The 20,677-nt window shown below is 52.3% G+C and overlaps 1 protein-coding gene across 4 annotated transcripts; it reads right to left on the bottom strand.

Annotated features, from left to right (window-relative positions):
• Positions 1-7,613: 7,613 nt before the first annotated feature.
• On the bottom strand, positions 7,614-18,862 carry ST6GALNAC4 (ST6 N-acetylgalactosaminide alpha-2,6-sialyltransferase 4). 4 transcript variants are annotated; one of them, XM_037879801.2, is made up of 8 exons: positions 18,657-18,862; positions 18,216-18,321; positions 17,336-17,398; positions 14,057-14,230; positions 12,804-13,216; positions 11,393-11,500; positions 10,270-10,455; positions 7,614-9,667 (listed from the first exon to the last, which is right to left on the bottom strand). In XM_037879801.2, the coding sequence occupies exons 2-8, from the start codon at positions 18,243-18,245 to the stop codon at positions 9,625-9,627; spliced, it is 1,017 nt and encodes a 338-aa protein (XP_037735729.1). In that variant the 5' UTR covers positions 18,246-18,321; positions 18,657-18,862; the 3' UTR covers positions 7,614-9,624. The 4 variants fall into 4 exon arrangements, with proteins under 4 accessions (XP_037735729.1, XP_037735728.1, XP_007057387.3 ...); XM_037879800.2 differs by having other exon boundaries at positions 18,216-18,290; XM_007057325.4 differs by having other exon boundaries at positions 18,216-18,862.
• Positions 18,863-20,677: the final 1,815 nt, after the last annotated feature.

Raw genomic sequence — 20,677 nt, 5'->3', positions numbered from 1 at the left:
ACCCCCTGGCTTGAAGGGGTTTCCATTATATCCAGGGTTTACAGTTTGGTTCAATAGCTCTCAGCACCCCCACTGTAAAAATTGTTCCAGCACCCCTGGGCTCTGTTTGTGCAGAGCCAGCTGCCAGCACCTGCACAGAAAGTTACTGCCCAGGTAGAGCGGGTCAGCTCTGGACATGAGTCCGCCTCCCAAAGGAGCACGGTCCTACCTGTGAGCCGGGTTGTATTGTAAAACCAAGGAAACAGGCATAAGAAGTGGGCCTAGCTGCGGAATCTGGATCCCACTTCTGATCCGCCTCCCCCCATCCCAACACATAGCGTGGGAGCCACTTTGCGTAGGGATCCCTAGGCTGGTTTCAGGATAAATAAGGCGGGTGATGTTCATCCTGCCCGTCTGGTCTCCGCCCCAGCGAAGCACAGCGCAGCCCTGCGCCCGCCTGGTATGAAACGGCCCCATGTGGCAATCGGGCTCCTTAACCCCAGCTGCCGGGTCACATGTGTGTATGTTCGCCTTGGTTACCGCCTGTGCGAGCACAGTTGCCATGGCAGCCCTGCACACCAGTCCATGCTCATATGGGCGGTGCACTGGAGAAATGAAGATGTCGAAATGAACCTGTCCAGCTGGGAAAGCCCTGCCCTGTGTGTCGTCTCCCCCCACCCCCTTGGACCGGCTACCCTGCCCCCTCCAGTACACTGGGTGGAGTTGGGGGGCAGGAGGCCGAGATGAAAGCTGCCAATAGCTGCATAGCCAAGGCTGGCTGGCTGGCCACAGACTAACCCCCAGTGACACAAGGCCCACAATGCGCACAAACCACATATTGGCACTTCGCTCTCTCGAGAACACAAGCAACCCTGTGGCTGGAGGGCTGGGAAATCCCGCTGTGTAGCACTAATCCTCTTCCAGCCCAACACAGAGTCTCAGGGAGAGCTGGGCACACCCAGGCCACTCAGATCCATTTCCACTAGCAACTCCGCTATTGGGCTGCTGCTAGGGCTGGCCTCCCACCCCTCCACCACTGAGCCAGCCCAGTGGGGCTGAAGTCTCAAATGAAACAAAACTTTGCACTTACCGGCTAGCATCAGGTAACTTCAGCCAAAGCCAACCAATAAGTAAAACCCTATTTACTGAGCAATGCCATCATGTGGCTCCTGGGAAATAGGCAGGCAGAAGTCCGTTGTGTTCACAGGGGGAGGAGAGGGCTATTTTTAATTGGGGAGTGTTCCCAGAGCAAGAGGCTTGTAGCTTCCACAGGGACCCATTTGACTGTAGCAGCTTCCTCACTGACAGCATGGAATCTGGGTCCTTTAACCCCTTGGCACCTGCCAGATCACAGGCATTCCTCTGCCTCCAAGAATAAACAGCAGCTCTTTGCTAGGGAGCTGTGTATTCCCCACTGTTACACCCCTATTGGTGACACTACTGTGTAAAGACCATTTAGTTAACCAAGGGAGTGTTGCCAAGTGGTTAGGGTAGGGAGGTGGGCATTGGTACCTTCTGTCTCTTGCTCTGACATGATTTGCTGGGTGAGCTCTGTCAAGCTGTTTGCATAAAATGAGGCACATCGAAATTCAGGGCTTGCTCCTGGTGCCTATATGGGAACTGAGCTCTTTTGAAATAGAGATTGTTCTTAGTAGTAGTGATTATTTGTGTCTAAAGGCCCCAGCTGAAAGCAGGGTTCTGTTGTGCTAGCTGTGTTACACCGTGAGAGGCTGTCCCTCCTACATAGACCATACACTGTGTGAGGCTGGCCCTCTCCCAAAGACCTTACAGCCTACTAGACAAGATGGACACAGGAGACGATGTGACTTGCCCAAGGTCATGCAGCTGGTTGGTGGCAGAGCTGGAACTAGAATTGAAGTCTCCTGAGTCACAGTCCACTGCCCTATCCACTGAACAACACAGTCTCCGACTAGCACCAGTGCTGCCTCTCCCCCACCCTTTGTCTTATGTATTTAGACTGTAAGCTCTTTGGGGCAGGGGCTGTCTCTCGCTCTGTGTATGTACCGTACCCAGCACCAGGAGGCCCTGAGCTCAGCTGCAACTTCTCGGGGCTACTGGAATATAAACAACTGTCGTTTCTTTCAGTTTTTCTCTTCTTCATTCCTCGGGGTGGAGTGTATTCTCAGAGCAGGTTCATTGGTTTCAGCCGGGCTACTCAGAAAATACACAGCTGGTCAGCCAGTAAAAGCAGCAGAATCAGGCCCTCTGTGAGCTAATTAAGGGCCTGCTCTCAAAGAAGTCAGTTGACTATGAGTGTGGGAGCTACTTGGGATTTTTAAGATGTTCATTGTTCCCCTGGATAGATTGGAAATTCCTTCCCCCCACAGAAGGAAGTCTGCACACACAGTGCTGACTAATGCTGAGTCAGCAACCAATGCTTGACATCTATAGGAGAAGAACAGGAGGACTTGTGGCACCTTAGAGACTAACACATTTATCTGAGCATAAGCTTTTGTGAGCTACAGCTCACTTCATCGGATGAGGAAGAGTCTGTATGATTGGCATTGCTCCAGGCAGCCTGCTCTTCCTGTATAAGTTCAGCAGCCTCTGCCAGAGAAGAGGAGCAGGGAAGAGTGTGACGGGAACAGGGGGCTCTGCCTCCCTCAGTGATGTCTGTTTCTATTTAGACCAAGGTCCAGGAGAGCAAGCGGGCAGCGTGACATATTGTGTGACACATGATCAGCCTGTGATTTGGTGTTTCCAGCCAATGGAGGAGCCCCTAGAGCTAAGGTGACTTGGCAATGTCAGTAGAGGACAAACTAATGGGACTGATAGAGGGGGCATTCAACTTGCACATGTACTGACCTCCTGGATGTGTCAGCAGGGACTGAGTGATCTAAAAGCATGACCTCCGCTGTTTGAATTAAAGGACATAAGAATGGCCATACTGGCTCAGACCAAAGGTCCATCCAGCCCAGTATCCTGTCTGCCGACAGTGGCCAATGCCAGGTGCCCCAGAGGGAGTGAACCTAACAGGTAATGATCTAGTGATCTCTCTCCTGCCATCCATCTCCACCCTCTGACAAAGAGAGGCTAGGGACACCATTCCTTGCCCATCCTGGCTAATAGCCATTAATGGACTTAACCTCCATAAATTTGTCCAGTTCTCTTTTAAACCCTGTTATAGTCCTAGCCTTCACAACCTCGCAAGGAGTTCCACAGGTTGACTGTGCGCTGAGTGAAGAAGAACTTCCTTTTATTTGTTTTAAACCTGCTGCCTATTAATTTCATTTGATGGCCCCTAGTTCTTATATTATGGGAACAAGTAAATAACTTTTCCTTATTCACTTTCTCCACACCACTCATGATTTTATATACCTCTATCATATCCCCCCTTAGTCTCCTCTTTTCCAAGCTGAAAAGTCCGAGCCTCTTTAATCTCTCCTCTCTCCGTTCCAAACCCCTAATCATTTTAGTTGCCCTTTTCTGAACCTTTTCTAATGCCAGTATATCTTTTTCGAGATGAGGGGACCACATCTGTACACAGTATTCAAGATGTGGGCGTACCATGGATTTATATAAGGGCAATAAGATATTCTCTGTCTTATTCTCTATCCCTTTTTTAATGATTCTTAACATCCCGTCTGCTTTTTTGACTGCCGCTGCGCACCTCGTGGACGTCTTTAGAGAACTATCCACAATGACTCCAAGATCTCTTTCCTGATTAGTTGTAGCTAAATTAGCCCCCATCATATTGTATGTATAGTTGGAGCTATTTTTTCCAACATGCATTACTTTACATTTATCCACATTAAATTTCATTTCCATTTTGTTGCCCAATCACTTAGTTTTGTGAGAACTTTTTGAAGTTCTTCACAGTCTGCTTTGGTCTTGACTATCTTGAGCAGTTTAGTATCATCTGCAAACTTTTCCACCTCACTGTTTACCCCTTTCTCCAGATCATTTATGAATAGGTTGAATAGGATTGGTCCTAGGACTGACCCTGGGAGAATACCACTACTTACCCCTCTCCATTCTGAAAATTTACCATTTATTCCTATCCTTTGTTCCCTGTCTTTTAACCAGGTCTCAATCCATGAAAGGATCGTCCCTCATATCCCATGACAACTTAATTTACATATGAGCCTTTGGTGAGGGACCTTGTCAAAGGCTTTCTGGAAATCTAAGTACACAATGTCCACTGGCTCCCCCTTGTCCATATGTTTGTTGACCCCTCCTCAAAGAACTCTAATAGATTAGTAATACATGATCTCCCTTTACAGAAACCATGTTGACTTTTGTGCAACAATTTATGTTCTTCTAGGTGTCTGACAATTTTATTCTTTACTATTGTTTCAACTAATTTGCCCGGTATTGACATTAGACTTACCGGCCTGTAATTGCCAGGATCACCTCTAGAGCCCTTCTTAAATATTGGCGTTACTTTAGCTATCTTCCAGTCATTGGGTACAGAAGCTGATTTAAAGGACAGGTTACAAACCATAGTTAATAGTTCCTGAATTTCAAATTTGAGTTCTTTCAGAACTCTTGGGTGAATGCCATCTGGTCCCACTGACTTGTTACTGTTAAGTTTCTCAATTAATTCCAAAACCTCCTCTAGTGACACTTCAATCTGTGATAATTCCTCAGATTTGTCACCTACAAAAGACAGCTCAGGTTTGGGAATCTCCCTAACATTCTCAGCCATGAAGACTGAAACAAAGAATTCATTTAGTTTCTCTGCGATGACTTTATCGTCTTTAAGTGCTCCTTTTGTATCTCGATCATCCAAGGGCCCCACTGGTTGTTTAGCAGTCTTCCTGCTTCTGATGTACTTAAAAAACATTTTGGTATTACCTTTTGAGTTTTTGGCTAGCTGTTCTTCAAACTCCTTTTTGGCTTTTCTTATTACATTTTTACATTTAATTTGGCAGTGTTTATGCTCCTTTCTATTCACCTCACTAGGATTTGACTTCCACTTTTTAAAAGATGCCTTTTTATCTCTCACTGCTTCTTTTACATGGTTGTTAAGCCACGGTGGCTCTCTTTTAGTTCTTTTACTGTGTTTTTTAATTTGGGGTATACATTTAAGTTGAGCCTATTATGGTGTCTTTGAAAAGCATCCATGCAGCTTTCAGGGATTTCACTCTAGTCACTGTACCTTTTAATTTCTGTTTAACTAACCTCCTCATTTTTGTGTAGTTCCCCTTTCTGAAATTAAATGCCACAGTGTTGGGCTGTTGAGGTGTTTTTCCCCCCACAGGAATGTTAATTATTATACTATGGTCACTATTTCCAAGCCGTCCTGTTATAGTTAGCTCTTGGACCAGATCCTGCGCTCCACTCACGACTAAATCGAGAGTTGCCTCTCCCCTTGTGGGTTCCTGTACCAGCTGCTCCAAGAAGCAGTCATTTAAAGTATTGAGAAATTTTATCTCTGCATTTTGTCCTGAGATGACATGTACCCAGTTAATATGGGGATAATTGAAATCCCCCACTATTATTGAGTTCTTTATTTTGATAGCCTCTCTAATCTCCCTTAGCATTTCATCATCACTATCACTGTCCTGGTCAGGTGGTTGATAATAGATCCCTACTGTTATATTCTTATTAGAGCCTGGAATTACTATCCATAGAGAGTCTATGGAACACGTGGATTCATTTAAGATTTTTATTTCATTTGATTCTACATTTTCTTTCACATATAGTACCACCTCCCCCCTACCACATCCCCGCCGCCGCACGACCTGTTCTGCCCTTCCGATATATTTTGTACCCCGGAATGATTGTGTCTCATTGATTGTCCTCACTCCACCAGGTTTCTGTGATGCCTATTATAACAATATCCTCCTTTAACACGAGGCACTCTAGTTCACCCATCTTATTATTTAGACTTCTAGCATTTGTGTACAAGCACTTTAAAAACTTGTCACTATTTATTTGTCTGCCCTTTTCTGATGTGTCAGATTCTTTATGTGAATGTTTCTCGTCTGATATGGCCCATACTTTATCCTCTTCCATCCTCTCCTCCTGACTAAAACCTAGAGAATCTCTATCAATAGACTCTCCTCTAAGAGAAGTCTCCGTCCGATCCACGTGTGCCTCTGCAGCAATCGGCTTTCCCCCATCTCTTAGTTTAAAAACCACTCTGCAACCTTTTTAATGTTTAGTGCCAGCAGTCTGGATCCACTTTGATTTAGGTGGAGCCCATCCTTCCTGTATAGGCTCCCCTATCCCAAAAGTTTCCCCATTTCCTAATAAATCTAAACCCCTCCTCTCTACACCATCGTCTTATCCACGCATTGAGACTCTGAAGCTCTGCCTGCCTACCTGGCCCTGCGCGTGGAAGCATTTCTGAGAATGCCACCATAGAGGTCCTGGATTTCAGTCTCTTTCCTAGCAGCCTAAATTTGGCCTCCAGGACGTCTCTCCTACTCTTCCCTATGTCACTGGTACCTACATGTACCACGATCACCGGCTCCTCCCCAGCACTACACATAAGTCTATCTAGATGTCTCGAGAGATCCGCAACCTTCGCACCAAGCAGGCAAGTCACCATATGATTCTTCCGGTCATCACAAACCCAGCTATCTATGTTTCTAATGATCGAATCTCCCATTACTAACACCTGCCCTTTCCTACTGACTGGAGTTCCCTCCCCCGGAGAGGTAACCTCAGTGTGAGAGGATACCCCAACGTCATCTGAAAGGAGGGTCCCAACTATGGGAAGGTTTCCCTCTGCTCTCCTTCTCTGGGCCTTTCAACCTCCTTAACAGCGCAGGGGCTGTCTGACCGGAGGTGGGACAAATCTACAGTGTCCTGGAAAGCCTCATCAACATACCTCTCTGCCTCCCTTAGCTCCTCCAGTTCCACCATCCTGGCCTCCAAAGCCCGTACACGGTCCTCCGAGGGCCAGGTGCAGTTTGCACCGAATGCACACATACACCACCTGCCCACAGGGCAGGTAATCATACACGCTACACCAACTGCAATAAAGAGGATAGCCCCCACTCTGCTGCTGGGCTTCTGCCTGCATTTTCTCCTACAGCTACCTAGGTTAAAGATAAGGTTTTTGTTTAAATCAAGAAGTTTTTATTACTGTTTAAAGGTTTTAAAGAATGGCAAGTGTACCTCGCCCCTTCCCAACTCCTCTCGAAACTCCCTGTTAGCAGCCCCTGGTCGCAAAGCTCCCTGGTCGCTTGCTCACTGCTTTATAAAGCCCTGACCTCCTTGATAGCCCCACCCCCTGCCTAAGGCTCAGCCAATGAATAGAGGCTTCTAGATTTCAAACCTTGTTTAGAAGCTCACCGCTTCCAACTGTCGGCTACAGCACACAGACCCATTAACCCTGCAGCAGCAGCAGACTCAAATCTCTTATGTGGCATAGCCACTAGGGGACAAAACCCATGCTACGGAAGGTGGATTACACAGGCCACGTGCCGGGGGATTATGGGAAATGCATATAAGAGTTGACAGCTGAGGAGAAATAGTGAGAGCAGCATGTGCAAAGAACAGGGCTCTTACCCCATGCCCATGCCTTGAATCCTGGAGAACAGAATTTACAGCAATTAAAAATGCTCTGGCAGGATGGCTATAGGAGCTTTGTCTGAGCAAGGACTCCAGGATTGAGTCCAGCTGGATAAATGCACCCAGTTTGCACAAACAATGAATGATCACAGAATTAAAAATAGTTTTATTAAGTAGGTTTGCTTTGGTATCAATCCAAGGGCACTTGGTAACAAAGGCAGCACACGAACTCAAAGGGTACATGCCAGAACACTGGAAGGAAATGTTTCTTCCTGACACGGTGGAGCTGCTGACAGAAGTTGTGTCGTCCAGCCTGAATCCCAAAGTGACCACACTCTGCTCCAGTTCAAGAAACATCTTATGCTGAGCGTCTTTTCCAAACCAATTCATCTAAGATGCGGTTTCAAACAGTCACAGCACAGCGTGCTGCACAAAGATGGGCTTTCCACACGGGCTGCCACTAACTGCTGTGTGGCCCGAGTGAGATGAACATTACAGGCCATCTCCAAAACTTCGTTCATAGCGGTCGCAGTTTAACCCCTCTGACAAGGATTTTAAATAGCTGCAACTATAATTATGTATGTGTGCACACTGTATTTGAAGACAATGTAAAACTAGGCTCCCCCTACCATTTAAATTAGATACAGCATCTTTTTCAACCACTTTCATTTGCAGACCCCAACAAAATTTTGACTGGAGGTGCAGACCCCTTTGGAAATCTTAGACACGGTCTGCAGACCCCCAGGGATCCAGGGACCACAGGTTGAGAACCTCTCTTCTATGATAATGACCATCTTTCGCAGACCCCTTAGACATGGTCTGCGGACCCCAGGTTGAAAACCCTGTTCTAGGGTGGTGGAGAGTGCTGCTGAACAGTTAAGTGTTCCACTCCAGAAGTAGCTGCATTTCCAGAAGGCGATGAGGTGGCTCCTGTAGCTATTCAGACTTTGCAAAAGCACTTTGGGATCCTTCACGGTTAAAAATGCTACAGCAATGTAAGGTGTATCATTCAGGATCTTGAACCAGAACTGACCCCATTTTTCTGGCAAAAAGCTGTCACCCTTACTGAGGTCAGGGCAGCGTCTAGAACACATCATGGCATGTCTGGAATGCAGGGCCTGTAGTGCAGGGTAACAGGAGCTGCAGGGCAGATGCACACTACTTTGAAAGGTGTGATGCGTGGGAGTGGAGCCCACAGTCAGGTGCCCCAAGTAGGTCAAAATTCCCCATGCTGGGACAGACACAACAAGACAAGATATTTGGACAGACGCTATGGACTGCTAGCCCAGGAGGGAGTGTCCTTTTCCTTGCTGAACGGCAACACCTCAGCACAAACACTGCTGCCAGGATGGATCACTTGATCATTCCCTCTGGAGCACCTGGCATTGGCCACTGCTGGAAGACAGGATACCGGGCTAGATGGACCTTTGGTCTTATCCAGTATGGCTGTTCTTATGTCTACACCTCGCTGAACGGTAGGCCGGTTGGCGACAGGGGATCTCTTTTCCCTGCACTGCACATCCAGCTCAGCATGCCCACTGGAGGACAGGTGTCTCGCCTCCATTCGGCCAAGCCACAGCAAGAGATGCTTTTGGAACATTCCACTCCTCTCACTCTTTGGGGGTCCTGGGTCTTTGGTCAGTTTAGAGTCCCCACATTTCCTGCCACTTTGCTCTGTGTGGGAGCAATTCACGAGGCCTGTGCATGGCTCCACAACCAACAGGAAGAAGTACTATTGGGATAACTGTAATGCCTACAGGCTCCAGCTAAGATCAGGGCCCCATTGTGCTCATAAGAGCCAATCTCTGCCCCAAGGAGCTTACAATCAAAACGAACAAGACAGACAAAGGAGAGGAACAAATACAATGTACAAGCAGAAGACTGGGAACTGAGCAGAGAGATTAAGGGCCTGAGCCCACTGGAGTAATGGGAGTCTTTCCATTGATGTCAACAGGCTTTGGATCAGGTCCTAGGTAACTTGTCCAAGGTCACACAGGGAATCTGTGGCAGAGCTTGGATTTGAGTCCAAGTCCCCTGAGTCTCAGTCTAGTGCCTTGACTACAAGACTATCCGTCTTCTCTCTGGTCACCCACCTAATCCTCCTCTTGAGGGTTTAAGTGGAAGGAGATGAGGAGTTTCATCCCAAGAGGCACTGGCTTAAACCTCAGAGCGATTCCACTTTTCTAAGATCTGCAGCCCGCTGGAACATAAGTACAGAAATGTTTAATACTGGATTAAATTTTCATTGTGGTTCAAAGATTAAAAACTTTCCATAGACAGTCCTAGGGTCAGAGCTGGGAATGCTGGGGGAGAGGGGGCTGCAGAGACATCAGGGATTGCTTGCAGCAATGGAGGGGCTGAGACCTTGAGTGCTCTGAATGATCCCCTAGGTTTTCTCTGCCTCCTTCCAGCTGCGTGCCTGGGAAGGATTGTGCAAGACCTAAGATCAGACCCACAGAGACACTATGACCTGCAGATCAATGCTCCAGCACAAGTGGCAGGGACCCTGCAGAGGGTGGGCATGTGTTAGATCTAAGATGTGCCTTTATTGCTCCATTCAACATGCTGATTAGAGCAGCTTCGGTAAGGGAGCCCTTCCAATGCACCACACCTCCCAGGATGCTCTGCCTCTCATCAAGTCTGTGTTTGTGCAGCTCCTCTTCACGAACTGACCCCCCCAGTGCAACTCCTCCAGACAGCACCCCATGCCACGCTGCAGGATTCCCATCGGGCTACAGCCTATCGTACCAACAGAATGAAACGTTTCTCCCCAGGAGCAGCATGTGGGCTGGACGCCCCTACCTGCCCACCCATGAGGGGTGATGGAAGACAATGTTCTTTCTCTTTGCCCAGTGGGAGAAGACGGTCTTCTCAGTGATGAAGCGGTGGCCACCCCGGGGGGCTTTCTCATGGGCGAGGTACATCCTGCACTCATCCAGCTTGCCCTTTTCGAAGTAGTGGTAAGGCACTCTGGAATGGTTCTTCTCCCTGCCAACCAGAGCAGACAAGAGGTAGCACAGCGGGGCACTGGCCAAGATAGCAGACTCCTGCTTCCAGAGCAGGGATGGAGCCAACACGAGAGAGCCACCAGCCTAATAACCCCAGAGATGTCCATTCAGTGTCAGGGATCTCTGGGCCACACAGGGATCTCTGGGCACAGAGCAAGAGTCCCAGCCATCAACCCCCCTGCTAGGAGTTCAGCATGTAACACCCACCCCCCAAACCTCCGCACTAGGCTGGACAAAGCACAAGCAAATCTACCAAAGGGACCCATCCTGCTCCATGAGATGGGGATGGGGGAGCTGAATGAATGAAGAACTTCCTCCTGTGCTACAGACCCGCCCCTGCTGAAATCCTCATCCTCCCCTTCATTGCCCTGGGCCTCCAGTCCCACCACATGCTCCCTCCATCATCTTACTGCAACCCAGCTCTGCAGACTCCAGCAGGTGTGGGCGTCACACACAGATCAGAGCCATGTCACCTCCGCAGCTAGGGCCCCCAGCCCCCTGTTCCTTTCAGGGGTCCTGTTTCGAACTGCCTCCTTGCTTATAAAAACACCTCTTGAACTCGCCCCCAGCTCAGCCTCCAGTTCTCTCTGTTCTGTCCCCTTCCTTCTCTGATCTCACCACTGTTGGCGCGAGGACCTTCTCCTCTGCAACTCCTGCTGCTTGGAGCAGCCTCCCTGTATCTGTCCACTTCATATATTTTCTGCATTGTCTGCGCCTCCTAATACACCCCCCCTGTGCTGTTTGTTACTGAACTTGGCTAAGTCTCTGGGGACAGAGTTTGTATGGAAGATGTGTTGTATTGCATGTGGAATGGTTGTGCTGCCTTGTGTTGAGTTAGCTGACGAACGGACGTGCTGTGTGGCAAAAGCCCCACGAAGTCTCCCACCCTCTCCCCCTCCCTCTCCCCACGGCCGTACCTGCAGTAGCTATCGCTGACCATGCCGAAGACAAAGATCTGTTCGCACAGCTCCATTGCCAGGATCATGGTGAACCAGCCAGTGCTCAGGAAGGAGCCAGACTTCATCCTACAAATCACACAGCGACAGAGTTGGAGGGGACAGGTTGCCGTAAGCAGCACGGCAGAGAGAGAAACGGACACAAACTGTGGGAGGGAAACCTGCACTCATCTCCTAGACCAAGAGCGGACAGTAAAGCACATCCTGCCCTGGCTGAGGGACATCTACTGGGTGTGATTAGGGCCTTTGGAGCAGTTTCTGTATGAGAATAGGAAGAGCAAACAGAAGAGCAGGACAAGAAAAACGGGGTGAGGAGGAAGATGGGCTCTTTGGCTACCGGGGAGGGGGAGGAAATGCCAGCAATACAGGATGCACGTGTGTTTGGAAGCTCTCTCTTTCCACCTCCTCCCACTCCAGTCTCCTGGCATGTGGTGCCCCTTGAAGTGAGTGTCGGGCTGGTGAACAAAGCTTCACTGACAGCTCTGGAGACGGACGCTCCCTGTTTATCCACACAGGGTATGGGACAGGCAGAAGCGGGGCGAGTGTTCTCAGGCTGCTCCTCCAATGGCCTCATCCCTGGCACGATGGGTCAGAGGGGAGTTCAGTCTTCACGGCCCAGTCAGTCAGTTCTTGGCCCATCTGCTGACCAGGGGGACTATCAATGCCAAAGGCGATGGAGATTTGTGTGCTGTGGACACCCGGCCACCAGGAACGAAATGGAACCCTCCACTCATCTACCAAGCAGAGGACAAATGACTGCTGGTCACTGCTGACCTGCCCAGGATTTGAACTGAAGTGCTGACTGCCCATAACTGCATGATGTAACAGACGTGTTACATACTGCTCTATAGCAATGAATTCTTACGCTGCAACTCTTCCTGGGATGAAGGTGACTCCATAACTTTCTAACATCCACAAATAGCCCATTGCAATTTACACGGTGACTGCCTGCTAAATCCATTCATGTGCAGCGCACTGACACTCCTAAGATACCTTGCAGGTCCGCTCACCACTGAGGGGCAAACAACATTTGTGGGAAGGGAGTAAACTGTCCCACTCACGTCAATGGATTGATAACTCTGAAACCCAACATTTACAATTAGAGAGTGGAAAACTGGCTAAGTGACTTAGGAGCACAGATCCCATTGGGATTTGTGCTCCAAAGTCCTATAGGTGCTTTCGAAAATCCCACCCTAAAATGGCAACACTGTTAACTATTTCACTGTTGATTGGTTTACCAGAAGCATCCAGTTACAGTAGACCTTGGGGCGGAAAGCTCTACTCTCTACACCCAGGAGGTGCCTGTGGCAGGAAGGCCCTGGGACATTACAGGCAGGGAGGGAGGGAGGAAGCGAGCGAGGCGCCTACTCACCTGTTCTTCCCCGTCTCGTCCTGGAAGACCTTGTCACAGTAAGCCATCATCCTCTCGGTTAGCGTGTACATCTGCAGGCTGGGATACATCTCCTTCACCTCCTGGAGAGTCCTGTAGGTCAACCCCACCTTCTCCCGGCTCATCATTCTCATAGGCCCCCAGACAATGTAGATGGTCTCCTGGGACTGCTTGAAGAAGTACGACTGGTTCCTCAGGAGCAAAGGGATACTGGTGTGCGAGACGACCCTGAGGGTGCTCTTCGCCCCCACGTCCTCTTCATAGCCATGGGTGGGGGCCTGGTTCATGCGCAGGACACACTCCATTTGGTCGATCTCCTTCCCCAGCCGTGAGCCCAGCATCTGACCCGAGCTGGATACCACGGCACACTGGCGGCACTGAGCTCTGACCAACGGCTGCAGCAAGACGCACCGTTAGCAATGGAGAGGGACAGGAAAGACCCAGGGCTTGCAAGGGAAGGGGATCGCAGTATGTTTTCATTCCAGGCACCAAGGCCATATCACCTTTTCATCACCTGCACTGGCTTCCTGTCTGTCTATGAATCCAATTCAGAACTGCCCTCCCTCCAGGGCCCCCTTCCACCACTTCCTCCATGGTGCTGCTCTGAGCCGCCCTCCCTGCAACTCCCTATTGTTGGCACAGGGTGGTGACGCTCTCAAGCTGAATGTACACAGGGGCCAGAGCCATGTTACCGGAATGAGCTTTAAAACACCACCTAGAACTGGTTTCTCCTGACTCCCTTTAACTATCCCCTGGTGCCTCCCTGGAGTCTGAAAGCAGCATGCTTTAACTTAGGCCCCCACCACAGGGTAGTGTTTTCGATTACTCCAGATGTCGGATGTGCTTTGAGCCTGGTCCAGGACATGGACAGCAAAGACTCAACAGCCTCTGGATGATGTGAGTGAGCCAAGGGGCTTTGTTACACCAGCAGAAGGCCACAGTAGCCCCACGGCTAACACTTTGCATTGCTGAGGCATCTTTCACACCTTAGGAGCCTCAAACACTGTGCAAACTTTAATCAATAAGCCTCAACTCTCATGGGAAGTAGGTACATTGTCATCTTCATTAGTGATGGAGAAACTGAGGCAATGCTGGGTGAAGTGACTCGCTCAAGGGCACACAGTGACTCTGCGAATGGAAACCAGGAATCCCAACTCCCAGTCTCGTGTACTAACCACTACCTCACACTCTCTGCGTCTTGGAAGAATCCATTCGCAGCTGGAACTTTAACCCACCTTTCCATCAGGAACACGACTGTATCCCTCGAAGCTGAGGGCTCTAGACACCGTCACCAAGGGACTTTTATGTTCCTCCAGCTGCTGATAGCTGAGCCAACACAGCTGCGGGCAGAGCAGGATGTAGAGCACAGTACAAGCAGAGAGAATCACCAGAGTTAAGAACAGATGGACCTGCAACGCATTGAGAAAGGAAGCTCAGGATTCGCTGCTGAGAACCCAGCACATGGCAACAACAGGGATGACTGCATTCTAGTGACCAGGGATCTCTCATTGTGGTACGGCTATGGTGCACCGAACGCTGCAGGCATCCTGGAAAACAAAACAAGGACCGCGGTTCTTCCTTCTTCCCTATAGTGGGATGGGACTCCCCTCCTCTGGGGATGGGAAGGGCAGGGTGTCGCAGTGGAGCTCGACACCTGTTTGCGATTTCCAGGTTGAAAGACCATGATACAGTGTAATTAAAGACCCTTGCTGTTCTAAATTAAATACTCTGAGGGGTCCACAATGGGAACAAGAGCTAGGAGGGGAAGGAAATGGAGTCAGCTGTGATCGGATCAGGCAATGCTCAGGGGAAAGGAAGTGAGAAGGACCAAGATAGATGCTGGCAGGGCGACGGGGGGGTTCTTCACCTGGTGCTGCGACAACATCTCCCCCTGCTAAAAAGCCGCGCGATGCCTTCCACCCAAAGAGCTTCCCCCGTGTTTTCAACCTCACAGCACTCCCACAAGGTGACATCGCCCCTGCTTTCCAGCTAAGGGAAGGCTGAAGGGCAGGGAGATTAAGCGCCCTGCCTGAGGTCACACAGCAGGCTCATGGCAAAGAACCCAGGAGCCCAGACTCCTAACCCCCACTCTGGCCACCAGAAAACAGGTCCTTTCACAAAACATCTGCCTACGAAATCCAGGAAGCGTTGGTGCCAGTGCAGCAATATACACCTGAGGAGGGGACAGGGAAACAGGGGCTTGCAGTTGTGACCATCACCAGCACACACTGCTCCCCTTCGCGCGTCCCTGTGCAGAGCTACTACCTGCTACCGCCATCCTGTAATTCTCTCCTCCTCTCAGAACAGTTCCTCTCAGAACTCTCACCCTGGTTAGTTTCATTGCACAACGCTCCCCCAGACACCAAGCGTCACTCGGCCTTTTTAGTGCTTGATCGCAAACCAGGAGCAGGGCTGCACTCTTTGATTGACAGTGATTACCGGTTAATATGAAACCTTCAGTCACGCATCAAAACTTGGGAGCACTTGGCAAACGAGTAGCTCAGATGCGCCCGATTGTTCTGTTTCAGAATGACTCACTTCCTTTCTAGTAAAAACAGGCTGCACAGCTGACAAATGGCGAGCCTTAAAAAGCTCTGAGGGCCACGTGCTGCTCTGTGCCTGTCTGGATTGTAATATCAGCTTCTGTCATGACTGTGGATTGCTTGAGCCTCAGGGAGGAGCAGATCAGTGTCAAGCATACCAGGAACCACGAAGAGCACCAGGCACAATGGGGGTGCTACCTAAGCGATCATGGCTGACTTGGCTCTAGCTAAAGCGTGAGGCCAACCACCAGCATAACCTGGCCCCATGTTGCCCATCTCAGCAGAGGCCAAGGAGCAAAAGTGGCCCTGGGGACTGAACTGTGCTATCCCCCTCTCCATGTGTGAGAGCGATACTCGCATTGCCACTGTCCATGCTGACGACATCTGCCCCTGGGCTGTCAGTCTGGGACCTCTTACAAACACTAACATGGGGGCGGGCATAGCCTTAATGGGGGGTCATAAACAGGAAGCAAGAAACTTGTTCTGGGCTCTTTGCTTTAGCCAGACACATGCTGACCCAGCACATCCCCACATGCGTGCTGAACACCAGGGAGGTAGGGGGGCAAAGCTCGGGGCCTCTCTCAGCCCAAGGATGCAAGAGGAAGGAAGGACACCGACAGATAGAGAGATGCCAGAACAGCACTGTGATGAGTGTCCTGAATGTCCCAGTCGTGCCCATGATGTGCACCAAGCACTGGCCACACGCCACTCAGACAAAATCCCTGCTCCCCCGAGCTCACAAGCGAGGAAGCTAAGGCATGAACCCCATTCGTTGACAAAGCATGGTGGGTGGGGAGCTGCACTCACACACGGTCATAGCAATAACATCGGGGCGGAACAGACTGACTAGTTCCCCATGGCCCATCCCACCCTGCCCAGAGGGGAAGCGTTTCCCCAACACGGTCCGGAGGGTTTAGATCAGTAGTCCCCAATGCGGTGCCCGCAGGGACATTTTTGTGTGCCTGCCGGACACCCCGTCGCCGCAATGGCGCCGCCGAAGAACCGCCCGCCAAAACGCCGCCGAGAAGCGGTGCCATTTCTTGGAGGCATTTCAGCAGCGACGCTTCTTGCCGCTGCCGCTTCCCGGCGGCATTTCGGCGGCCGGTTCTGTAACCCTTTCTGTCCTTCCTTATACTTGGTATCACTTAAACCTATCTCCTTTTATTAATAAACTCACTTTGCTTTTATTATAAACCAGCTCAGTGCTTTCACTGAAACAGAGCGCTAGCCCCAGGTATGCTAAGACGGTGCTGGGTACTGTCTGATTGAAGGAGCAGCGAACTCCGAAAGGTTTTGTGGGTGCTACAGTCAGAGGGGCTAAGCACTGCAGACAGACCTCTCTGAGGAACTCGAGAACTGGGGTTCACTGGTTGCTACCCGCTAGGGAAGGTTTGGACTGGCAGAGTCCTGGAAAGTTTGCTGGTGAGACAGATAAGCTGGCATGTCGAGGAGCTGTCACACAGCTTAGCAGCAGCAAAGTTCTCACTGGCTGAGGCTGAGAGGGTCACACAGTGGCTCACAGCTCTGGGGACCCCAGCAGGTTGTCACTGATGTACTCCCCATTCTCCCACAAAGTGACATTGTAAAGGTGCCTGTTTAATAATGCCCCTTTAAGCCACAGGGCGCCCCGTATAGTCTCCTGTTCTCTGCAGTTAGAGGATATTTATCAAGACTCTACTGGGGGCACAAGGACTCCAGAACCAGCCTACTGAGCAGGAGATGGTGTACGTTTCCATATGGCGACCACATACATGTCCACGAATTGTCCTTGAAGGTTCTCCATCCATTGGAACATAGATACCATCCTCACGTCCGTTAAGGACATGATGCCCTTTAGCATTTCTACCTCTGCCGCTTTTTCCTCGGCTCTGTAATGCCAGTCCATTTTGCTACCATCACTACGGTCCTAAATTCAGGGGTTTGGAAGAGGGGTTTAAGAGCATCACTGCTTCTTGGGATCTGGTTACTTACAAGTGTCTTCAGCTTCAGTGTCTTATCTGCCACAGGTTTGACTTGGGATTCAGGAATTGTGCCCTGCAAAACACAGACAGGTTAGCCTGTTGGCAACAAAATAAACATTTAGCAAAGAAAACAAAAAGCAAAGTCATTGATATTAAACTAGATAAACTTCTGAGCAGAGTCAGTCCAAAAGGGGTACGCTAAGGAGTATGTGCATGAGACCATATATGGTATCCCGGAGATTTGGTCTGGAGAACCATCACCTTGAACACCCCATTCATTTTAAGGTCTTGTTAAAAACCACTCTCCTTCCTTGTGAAACCCTCTGTCAACTTGCTCCAGCCAACTACACCTTCCTTGTAACTCTCTGATCTCCCAGCCCTGCCACTCGTATAGCTCAGGCCTCCACAGAATCGCCTTGCTGTTGGCATGAAGCCTTATCTTCTGCAACACCTGCCATCTGGAACATCTCTCTCACTTCAGATCTCACCAGCCAGGCTAACAAACAACAATACACTGCACTTGTACAGGACCTGCTCATTGGAGGATTCCCTTACTCCTCAATGTGTTTTATACACTCTGTGGCCGTTGCACACTCAGTAATGTCTTTAACAACTACTAAGCCTCACAACACCCTTGTGAGAAAACACAGGGGCCACTCTGTCCACCACTGAAATGCAGCCACCTCTGGGGTGGAACACAGCTGTTTAACAGAGCACAATTTCGCTACACTAGAGCTTAGGATAGGGATATTTATCAAACATGCATAGCCTCCTACGGACCATTGTGCCCGCCAGTTGTCTGGGCCACGTTCACAGTTCTTTCCCTCACTCACTGTGTGGCTTCGCATCAGCCTTGTGCTTCAGTTTCCCTGAGAATTACAGTGACTCACCTGCCTTGTGGGGGTGGAACGAGGCTTCATTCGTCAAGGCCTGCCCGGGACTTTGAGATCCTCAGCTGGAAGGGGCTGGGGGGGAAATGCCAGGCTGTCATTTCGTCTGGCCAAGAGATGGAGAGGATCAAAGCTTCCGTTCTGCGGCCAGGGCCCCCTCGCCCTGAGCCCAGATGCTGCGGGCTCCCTCCTGAGCAGTGCCGGGCTGCAGGACACCGAATCCAGACCAACCCGCCAACAGCATCCAGGAGACGGGACCCAGGGAGGGCGAGTAGGCCCGAGACGACACCTCAGTGTCACCTCGCCCAACACGCCTGCAGGGGTCTCTCTGCCGCAGGCCCACGGAGACGGGGTGTCCCTGCCACCCCCCCGCCCCCCGCAGGCAGCAGAGCTGTGCCGCCCACTCCCCACCCACGCCCCAGGGGGGTGCCCCGGCCTTACCCCAGCCCCAGGGCAGCAGAGCTGCGCCAGCCCCGCCCGCGCCCTGTCAGGGGGCCCCGCCTAGGGGGTGGCGGCGCCAGGGCGGTTCCGGCGGGTCCCGGCCAGCCGCTTCCCGGCTCCCATCGCCCCCGCCCGGGCCCTGGATCCCGGGCAGGGCCTCAGCGCCAGCCCCGCGGCAGCCTCGCCCCGGGGCCCGGCCTCACGCCCCGCCCCCCGCTCCGATACCGCCCCCCGGTACCTCCCCCCGCCCCCAACACTCCGATACCCCTCCGCCCCCCTCCCCCAACTTCCCCCCCCATTTCCCCCCCGATACGTCCCCCCGCCCGCGATACCAGCCCTCCGATACCTCCCCCCGCCCCCAACACTCCGATACCCCTCCGCCCCCCTCCCCCAACACTCCCCCCCTACTGCCCCCCCGATACCTCCCCCCGCCCCCGATACCAGCCCTCCGATACCTCCCCCCGCCCCCAACACTCCGATACCCCTCCGCCCCCCTCCCCCAACACTCCCCCCCTACTGCCCCCCCGATACCTCCCCCCGCCCCCGATACCAGCCCTCCGATACCTCCCCCCGCCCCCAACACTCCGATACCCCTCCGCCCCCCTCCCCCAACACTCCCCCCCTACTGCCCCCCCGATACCAGCCCTCCGATACCTCCCCCCGCCCCCCAACACTCCGATACCCCTCCGCCCCCCCTCCCCCAACTTCCCCCCCATTTCCCCCCCGATACCTCCCCCCGCCCCCGATACCAGCCCTCCGATACCTCCCCCGCCCCCAACACTCCGTTACCCCTCCGCCCCCCCTCCCCCAACACTCCCCCCTACTGCTCCCCGATACCTCCCCCCACTGCCCCCCCGATACCTCCCCCCACCCCCACTCCCCCAACACTCCCCCCGCCCCCGATACCTCCTCCCGCCCCCAACACTCCCCCCTACTGCCCCCCCGATACCTCCCCCCGCCCCCAACACTCCCCCTACCGCCCCACCGCCCCCAACACTCCGATACCTCCCCCCGCCCCCGATACCAGCCCTCCAATACCTCCCCCCGCCCCAACTCTCAGATACCCCACTACCGCCCCCTCCGCCCCCAACACTCCGATACCCCCCTCCCCCAACACTCCCCCCTACTGCCCCCCGATACCTTCCCCCACCCACGATACCAGCCCTCCGATACCTCCCCCCACCCCCAACACTCCGATACCCCTCCGCCCCCCCTCCCCCAACACTCCCCCCCACTGCCCCCCCGATACCTCCCCCCACCCCCACTCCCCCAACACTCCCCCCGCCCCCGATACCTCCTCCCGCCCCCAACACTCCCCCTACCGCCCCACCGCCCCCAACACTCCGATACCTCCCCCCGCCCCCGATACCTCCCCCCGCCCCCAACACTCCGATACCCCTCCGCCCCCACTCCCCCAACACTCCCCCCTACTGCCCCCCCAATACCTCCCCCGCCCCCGATACCAGCCCTCCGATACCTCCCCCCGCCCCGATACCAGCCCTCCAATACCTCCCCCCGCCCCAACTCTCAGATACCCCACTACCGCCCCCTCCGCCCCCAACACTCCGATACCCCCCACCACCCCAACACTCCCCCCTGCCGCCCCCCCAATACCAACACTCCGATACCCCCCTACTGCCCCCAACACTCCACCCTACCACCCCCCGCCCCCAACACTCTGATACCTCCCCCCGACCCAGACACCAACACTCCCCCCTGCCTCCCCGTACCACCCCCAACACCAGCCCTCTGATACCTTCCCCCCTCTACCAACCCCTCTGATACTCCCCCCTCGACACCAAACACTTCTTTGGTACTGAGCCCCCCCCCCAAACTTCCTCCCCCCACACACACCACCCCGTCCTCCCATACCTCTCCCCAGATACCACCCCCCGAACACCAACCCCTCATCTGATACATCCCCCCAGTACTATCCCCCTCCTCTGATACCTCTGCCCGGATGCTACCCCCCCCCCCCCATACCAACCCTCTCATCTGATACCATCCCCAATACCAACCCC

This window comes from Chelonia mydas, chromosome 16 (genome assembly GCF_015237465.2).
Source record: "Chelonia mydas isolate rCheMyd1 chromosome 16, rCheMyd1.pri.v2, whole genome shotgun sequence".
Taxonomy (NCBI): Eukaryota; Metazoa; Chordata; order Testudines; family Cheloniidae; genus Chelonia; species Chelonia mydas.
This window is presented reverse-complemented; position numbering and strand designations above follow the sequence as displayed.

What these genes read in the sequence shown, in the direction of transcription:
- ST6GALNAC4 (XM_007057325.4), bottom strand. Translation starts at nt 18,245, where the DNA reads ATGAAGCCTCGTTCCACCCCCACAAGGCAG. An exon ending in GTTCCACCCCCACAAGGCAG is followed by an intron (nt 17,399 to 18,215) that starts GTGAGTCACTGT and finishes TGTGTTTTGCAG; the next exon opens with GGCACAATTCCTGAATCCCA. An exon ending in GTCAGCGATAGCTACTGCAG is followed by an intron (nt 10,456 to 11,392) that starts GTACGGCCGTGG and finishes TCTGGTTGGCAG; the next exon opens with GGAGAAGAACCATTCCAGAG.